The sequence below is a fragment of the Anoplophora glabripennis genome, unplaced genomic scaffold (assembly GCF_000390285.2).
Source record: "Anoplophora glabripennis isolate ALB-LARVAE unplaced genomic scaffold, Agla_2.0 scaffold1, whole genome shotgun sequence".
NCBI lineage: Eukaryota > Metazoa > Arthropoda > Insecta > Coleoptera > Cerambycidae > Anoplophora > Anoplophora glabripennis.
In genome coordinates this window covers 3,204,428-3,213,494 of record NW_019417028.1, presented here as the reverse complement: position 1 = coordinate 3,213,494, position 9,067 = coordinate 3,204,428, and the positions used below count along the sequence as shown (strand labels likewise).

The 9,067-nt window shown below is 30.4% G+C and overlaps 1 protein-coding gene across 1 annotated transcript in view; it reads left to right on the top strand.

The window, feature by feature from the left end:
• The window catches only part of LOC108917018, a 99,874-nt gene that overhangs the window by 59,299 nt on the left and 31,508 nt on the right, over window positions 1–9,067 (top strand). The window contains exon 2 of the mRNA XM_018723471.1: window positions 811–936. Coding sequence (XP_018578987.1) covers window positions 843–936 — 94 coding nt within the window. The 5' untranslated portion in view covers window positions 811–842. The remainder of the gene's footprint in view (window positions 1–810; window positions 937–9,067) is intronic.

The following is a 9,067-nucleotide window of genomic DNA, read 5'->3' as shown; positions in this document are numbered from 1 at the left end:
ATCATCTTTACCTTTTACGTTTATAGTGTATACATTATTAATAAATTTTATATTTTCATTTGCAATTTAGGTATATGTTTGATTCATTCCCGAAAACATTAGTTATTTTGTCTGAAAGATTTTGTATATAAAACACAGAATCAAAATGAAGATTGTTTACTGTTCCATCATTATTTCATTATTATCATGATTAAAATATGAAATATAAAAAATCGGGTCATTGCGCGCGTTTAAAAACCATGTTTGATGCGGCCTTCGGAATCACCCCGTATACTTCATACTATTTTAAAAATGTCCCCCTTAAGGCGCCTAAAAATTATTCTCTATCTGTATGGAATAGGAATAATATTATCACTATTGGCCCGCCCTGTATGAATATTTCTAGTAATGGAAAAAAAACTTTAAATATGCAGGTATTGAATGTTGCGAACAATAATTAAAAAAGTAAATAGTTTTTATATAATATTTTATTTAAAACAAATAATTCAATATTCTTATTTAACTAACTACGAAATGTTAACATATCATTAATAAAATAATATATTTTAAAATATCAAATGCAACTGTTATCGGATTAATTATTATTCACCCTATTGAATACAACAGTTTTTGGTGCCACGGTGTATATTTCCAAACAACACTCCCAGTCCGAAACATACCTAATTATTTGAAGTGACGCGCAAGAGAATGAGAGCGATCCAACTAGTGGGGACTTTAAGTTGCCCTTCATTGTACTTAAACATACGACCGCACTATTTGTGGTAATGGTCGGCATACATTTCAGTTAATATTTTTTTTCTGTCTTTCCAGATATCTGCATTGCAGGACTAACCCGGATCACGATGTCTGGACAGCAGGAGAGCATAAACAACGTGGCATCCACAGGACACGCCAGTCATCATAACAAAAGGCCCGTTGTCCTAATTTACCCGACGGGTGAGTGAATATACATAGTACATACGCAAATAACGCAATAATGGAAATTCGTGGTGACTCATTGTGAGTTTGAATCGAGTTTTCAGGGGTGCAATATGGGCATGCCGTATAAATACGTTTCTGTGTGCTTAATGGGCGATGCTTCCTGGTGTAATATCCCGGTTTTAACGTTTTTGTTCTGTTATTACATACTTTATGTGTAGGCGACCCATAGTCTCCGTTTATTGCAGTTGGAAGGGGCGAATAATAACATATTGTTATGATTTGTTCCCATGAAAACTTAAAACGTATAAAAAAAGGGACCAACATATAAACATTTTGAAATAAATAGAAATAATTAATTGTAATATAGAAAAAACTGACATAAAAGGGGTGTGAATCACAGTAAAAGTTAAAATAAAGGATATTTTTGTATGTAAAATAAGTTTGTAGTAGTATAAGTTTTAAAATCGTTCTATGAAACGTCTCAACTGTCAAAATTATGATCAAAACTAAATTTATACATTAAATAGTGGATGAAATGCACTCATAACATCAAAAACTGTATTGAGATTCCAAGCCAAGTTCAAATTTGTGTGTAAATTTTAAAAGTTCTCGACGAATCGATTAACCTGAAACTTTTCAATAGTTAGGTTTCAAAAAACAGTAAAGGGCTGTTACAAAATTGAAAAGGGGGAATTATTAAAGACAATGAATGAACTTACAGTTAGAAAATTTAAAATGCATAGCTTAATTTAGCTAGAATTTTCAAAATTAAGTAAAATTTGGTTAGAGTTTGAAAATTAACCTAGAAAGAAGATATTGGTATCAAAAAAATGCAGAAAAATCTAAAGAATCTAAATGTGTAAAGATCATGCAGATTAAAACATGCATAAAGTCAGTATTTCGAAAATAAAAAATTCTCAAAAGTTTAGTTGACATTTCCATGGTAACACTTCAATTGTTTTCATTTCAATAAAAGCAAAAATCGAGCTCAAAGTGGATAGTCTCTCATAAATTTCCAAAACAGTAACATCGTCAGTTTAGTACCTAAAATAATGGACCTGGAATATCAATAAAAATCAATAAGTTTGTGGAAATTACCTATCCAGCTATCTGAAAGTGAAACGTCAGTCACAGGAAACCAACATAATGACATCATGACTCACGCATTGTGAGTTGCATACAAATAAAATTAGATTAAAATGGGAATTCTATGTATGTAATTGTTTTATTTAGTCTAAGTTTAAAATTTTGTCAATTATAACATTACAGTTACATATAAAAATCGTAATACATAATCCATACTTGTAAAATTATAAAAACATCTTTCTTTTTAAATTACTTTAAGCAAATCATCAAATAAAATTAGATTAAAATGGAAATTCTATGTATGTAATTGTTTTATTTAGTCTAAGTTTAAAATTTTGTCAATTATAACATTACAGTTACATATAAAAATCGTAATACATAATCCATACTTGTAAAATTATAAAAACATCTTTCTTTTTAAATTACTTTAAGCAAATCATCAAATTAAACACAATAAAATTACAGGAAACCACAACCTGAAGTTGAGTCAGCTCTACTCTCAGTAAAAACAAATTCAAATTCAAATTTAAACATTAAAACATCAAAAATAAAAAATTCACTAACATAACTTAATATAAGATTTAAATATAAACCTTTTTCATCTAATCATAACATAATAATATAAATTGTTCAGCAGAAATAATAATCGTTTTTTTTTTTAGTTATTTCTTGAAATTCGACAAGGTACAATATGTATATGAGTTTTATCTTAATTTTTATTGCTACTCAACGCATTGCTGACAGAGAGCGCCCTACTAATCTGTAGGTACTATGAAAAGTAGTGTCACACTGAGAGAAATACATAAAAAATATTGATATTGTGGGAAACATATTCTCTGTGACCCCTACTGACAAATGCCCATACTATTTGTTAGATATCGCGGTTGTAACATAATATTTGACAAACAAATGGCCAGAACCCGATAACTTATGCCATTATTATTATTATTACACCAGTCAACAAAGAATAAGAGATTTTATATAATGATATTGTGGACAACTCTGTAGACTTCAGTCCGGTTCAGCACTGAACAGTATCTAGTAAATATCTTTCGTCTGCAGTACCCCTTAGAAGTTTTCATAGTAAAAAAAATTAATTTACAATATTATCTACATTATTAAATAGATTAGCTTTATGAAACACATTAAAAAGGTTGTGCAGCTAGTTTAACTCGACTTGCAATATTCGTTTGCAAAACTCTGAATACTTGTCTACATCTGTAAAGTGTTTACAACGGTGGTCAAGGTTACCGTCTCGCAGCAGTGAAAGATGAAGTGGAAGTAGCGCATATTTACTATGCTTTGGGCTCTGTTTGGTCCGACAGTAACCAAATATTGGTTATTCTCCGTTTTTTTTTCTTAATGTAATTTGTGCAGGTGTAGTGTCAAATTTTGTTCCTTACATATTGTTTCTAGTATATTTTTTAAAAGATTGTAAAAGTTTAAATTGATTGTAATACTATTGAGAAATCAACTTATGACATACTTTCTAGGTTATATCTTCTGTTTTTATTAAGCCCACAGATTCCATATTTGTACCAAACGAAAACAGTACATTCTTAAACATATATCTGCAGAAATATGATTTTTCAAAAGTATGGACTTGTACCCATCTTGGACTACTTCTTTGCTATTGATACATAATATCATATATGTATATCTAGGATGAGTACAAATTATGAATCATAAACATACTGTTTATAATTATTACGTAAGCCATTTCACTTTATTTTTGAGTGCATCATTATTCATTTTCTATTTTTGGTGATATTAATCGCATTCTAGTACGCCACTGGACACATATTTCTTTTCATCTCGTTCTTATCTCCAAATTTATTCCTTTGTTTTTCTATATCCGACAGTTTAGCTTAACAAATTGGAATTCCTATAACACAATGTATATGGAGAGGAAATTCAGATAATGTACTCTCAAAACACTCACGCAGATCACGTAGTACTTTAATTGAAGTTTATTGGGTGCCTTTATCACAGTTACAGCTATACATTGAAATATACAGGGTGATTCACAACTTATTCGAAAAAATTTGGGAATAGATGCGGCATGAGAAATGGAGTCAATATCATAAAAAAATGTTTGTAAACTCCTTAAAGTTTCCGAGAAAAAAATTATTGAAGTTGTAGTACAGCATACAGCGACCCGGAATACGGAAATCCGATTTAACAATCGTCGTTGCGATAATGGTTACAATAGTTTTTTAGTGGTTAGTGTCAAAAATGGCCTGCGTGTATAGCAACTCGGAATTGATGAATATCCTTTTAATTTATGGTGAAGCAAGGCAAAATTGTTTGTTTTAGTTTATTTATTTATTTCAAGTTGTGAAAATTTACTATTCTCGCATATACGAGTGGAAACTGGTGATTTTTGTCTCTAAAAAGAACAGACCGCAATAAAAACTTTTTTTTCTCCTTAAAAACACCAGATGAAAGGAACGACGCCCCTCTTGCAAATTACAGTAAACAAGGCACCGCCGTTACACATTACTTATATCGGAGCTCGAGGGTTCGACTTGCCAGTTTGATCACGATACTCTGAAGTCTCCGGGACCCGAATTTACATGGAGAGCGCGATCTAACTGCTCGGGAACTGTTTAGCTTAACTTTCCAAAGACTAAGAAACTGGCGTTATTCTTAAAAGAGTACATAGTTAGGAGGCATTCGATGAATATAAATCTCGAAGCGTGTTTTGTGTACGATACAGCGACTGCTTTCTGCTTTCCTTCGTCCTTATCGGCCCTCCCAGTGTATTTTATACGCACCTTCCTAAGCGACCGTAAAAAAATACGCCGTATATTTCTTATCGGCTTGAAAACGCGTCCGCAGTTTTATTGCTCAATCGAATAGAAAATAGGTGATACTTTTTTAATGTATGGGCTGAAATGTGAGCAAAAAAAAGTATTACCTCATGTTTCCACATCGTCGGTCGTAAATTCTTCTCCGGAAATAATTTTGTAATTTTGTAGAAGTGAAGTTGCACATCATTTTAATTCTCTCCCCAAAAGTGCTCAATTTTTCAGATTTGTGTCAACAAATGTTGGAAAAATAAGCTTTAAAGTACAGCTAAAAGAAGAAATTCGTAAAAGTTATAGACTGAAGCTGATCAATCTCGCCGAAAATTTTATTTTTAAAATAATCTGGTAGAAATAACTTTGTTCCTTGACCTCCTGGTACATAAGCAAGGAAAAGTTAAAGCAATACGACCACATTACAGGAAATGCAGTTGCAGTGGTTTGGTACAAAGTTGTAAAAGGACAATAAGGTTAGAGATTTACGATCTACGACGAAAACATAAAGCCAAATTTATTAGAAATGCTGAAAGCAAGTAGAAATAAAACCTGAGCTACATTATTATTGAGCAACAGTTGAACAAATGTACAAAACAGAAACTTACCATTTTTAAACATTTTAAATAACTGTAAATATGATTGAACATTTTTTCTCACAAAATCAACTTTTTAACAGTAGCAAAAATACTACCGACTGTACAAATATATATAACACAACAACCTTTTTTTACTGCCATCTCCATGTAAACCTTTCATTTAAAATATAATCGTATCTCCTGTTTTTATATCCTGTATAAATTTATAGAGCAGAAAAACACTTGATATATAAAGATTAAACTTGAAATGGGATGGACAACAAAGAGTACTTCGCTGCGCTATAAAATTAACAGGAGAATAAAACTTTTTGTGTATCTGCAACAGCAGTTTCGAGTTGGTTCGAAGCGTTCGCTATTTATTTACTTTGACATATCAAATATTAGATTTCCACTAATAGGACGTGCAATTTATTGATTTATACTGGACCCGTTATATACTACAGAATGATTGTTGATGGTTCAGTTTTTAAAATTTGACTAAATGAACAATGAAAATTATAATTAATGAGAATGTTGGATGTCATGAACACATATTTTTTTATTTTGCCAACATGTGCGTTTCATTTCAGTGGTCCTCAATAGGCAATGCTGTAAACATTATAAAAGCTTTTTTATAACTAGTGTTGCAATAATCCATCCACAAAATTGTACGGGTGATTTTCAATCTAAAAATAAGAGAAAAAAGTTAATCTGCTTCAAAGTTCCAACAAGCTTTTTGTTTTCTTAGTTACAGAGCAATAAAGTATTATTTTGTGGATCTAGGAAACTCTTGAATACACTTCTCCATAAAATATTGCAGTACCCTGTATTTAATTTTCTCCTCTCATACAAATTTTTAATTAAAGCATAGTTTAAATATATTTGTAGCAGGAACTATACCTAAGAGCTACGCTATAAACACTGCAGTAAAAATTAATGACTTTGCCAGTTTGAAACCGCTATAAATGAGTTTTTCCATCGAAAGCCTTCATTTCATTTGATAACACAGATAATACTTAAATGTCGTCTTCCAGACATAAACAAAAATACCAGGATGTAGGTCAGACAAAATTAAATCTTCTTTTTATTTTTCTTATTTTCTCCGTCTTTCTTCAAGTGTACTAGATAATATTGGAGCCTGAAGAGGCAGATTGTCACTTTCGTACCCTATAAATTATTTTGACCGAATAATAAATGAATGTATAAAGTCGAGAAAGTACGAATTGACCGAATTCTTAGATCTTGGTATCCTAATATTTACAATTTGTCAAAAAGTTTCTGGTAAAGAGTTATCAGTTTTCACTTTATTTCAATTTATTTAAGCCATGATAAAGTATTTGCAAAATTATAATAGTTTTATGTAATTAATTTACATTAATTAGCATGGAGAGAAGGATTTTCTACCCGAATTGAAATTTTCAAAACAGAAACTGATAATCTGCGAAACCTAACAGGCTGCATTGAATATAATCCTTCACTATATACATTCAGTTAGTCAAGGATATGATCCATTCTTGACATATAGTAAATGATTGATTACAAATTGGGACAATTCTCAAATATCTCCTCTCCGTCTGTACAAGAAACTGGACAAAAAATGAGGAAATGACATTAAGACCGACAGACTGTTGTCAACACCAAATCCTAATTGGAAAGAAAGAAATTCAAAGTTATGGTGCAGAACCACCCAGTTGGAGAGAATACTACACTGTAAAAAAATCGGTGTGACTGAAAGCAATAAAGGGAGTTGGGGACAAAAGTTTATTGAAATTACTGGACCCGTCAATCAAACCTTACTTATATTTGGATGTGGAATATTATAGGGAGAAGATTGAAAGACTGTATCTGATACTATTACTACAGTCATTGAAGCTTTTCACCTCTGAATTCTTTGAAACTGAACCGATCGACGTGAAATTTGGCAGATAGTTAGAGAAAAGGTCAATGAACATTAGTGACATAGCGCCGATTGACACTTCCACCCTGTTAGGGGTTGAAACCCCTTTTCGGGGGTGGAATTTTTTTTCAAAAATAACGCTGGAAATCGATAGAGATTAAAATTTTGAGCAAAAAATAATCGAAGAATTTTTTCGAGAAATCAATAGTTTGTTAGTTATTCACGATTGAAAACTTGAAATTTTCCGTGAAAAAAACACTTTCAAAGAATTTTTGCGCATAACTCAAAAACTACGTGTTTTATTAAAAAAAAGTGTAATGATTAAAAATGTAGCTTATAAATAAACAAAGAAAATCGTTTTTTAAAAAGTGTTGTACGTCCTATACAAAGTGAAATATGGTTAGTGGAAGGGGACTTGTTTTGGGGGGAATACTCGAATCGATGTATTCAACGTCAAATAACGGAAAAAGGATTAATTTTACGTGTATAATGCTCTTGAAGTTTTTTGTAGTACTCAAAGACAAAAGACCTTCAAAATGAGTACTTATATAAGTTAATTAGAGCGAAATTGAAGGAGTTATCGTCAAAAACAGATGGGTTGCTCATATTTTTTAAGGAATAATGAGCAGTAAACGCTGTACCATTTCCATCAGAATTAAAATTAATCGTAGACCCTTTACAATTAGTTTTGTTTTAGTGTTTTTCATACGATCCTGAAGTTACACCGGTTTAGAATGCGTATTTTTTGAATAATGTACGGTATAAGTTGAAAATGTATTTTTCATTATTTAAAAAAAATTGCCTTATTTATATAATAACTCTGAAACTATAAAAGATACGTAAAAAATGATATACAACAAAAATGTAGCTTTTTTAACAAATATTTTGCTTTTTTTATTCCTATAGCGTACAAAATAAAGGAGATATCCCGCATGAAGTATCCACTTTAGTGAAAAAACTACCTGTTTCGAACCCTTCGATCCTTTCTCTTTAAAAAACGAAGGACTTAAAAGGTTTTATATGTAAACGATCTTACAGCTCCTGAAATTATCTTTAAAATTCTTTTTTGTAGGATACTATAGCTTCAAAATTAACCGAGTTATGGTAAAAAAACCAATGACATTTTTTCGGAACAAAATAGGCTTTCTAATTTTTATATATTATATTATATTATAGAAATAAAATAAGTAAAAAAAATTAGTGTGATTATTTATATGCAGCGTAGCAATTTCTTTTATGATTGATTATATTTAAAAATTGATTATAATGAAAATATTTTACATTAACATTGATAAAAGGGTAGTTTATAATAGTTGAAAATGGCAAAAGTAAGATATTCCTTCATAAACAATATAAGGGAATTTTTATTTTAAATTATTGCACAATTATAGCAATCCAAATTTAAAATGTAATTTTTTATCATTTTTTTAGCACAGGGGTGATTTATAAGGGTTGAAAAATGTTATGAGGTACAAACTCTTTCATAAGCAGTGAGGGAATTTTTATTTTAAATAACTGCACCGTTAAAGCATTCCAAGTTTGTAAAAAGTAATTTTTTATCATTTTTGTCAATAGAAGGGTGGTTTTTAGGGGTTGAAAGGGAAAAATTCTTTTATTAGCTATAAGGTAACTTTTATTTTAAATAATTGCACGATTTAATCATTCCAAATCTTTAAAAAGTAATTTTTTATTATAATTTTTTCCATAGGGGTAGTTTTTAAGGGTTAAATAAAGGGTCGAAAAGATCAAATATATCATAAAACATGTTCGAGAACATGGAACAT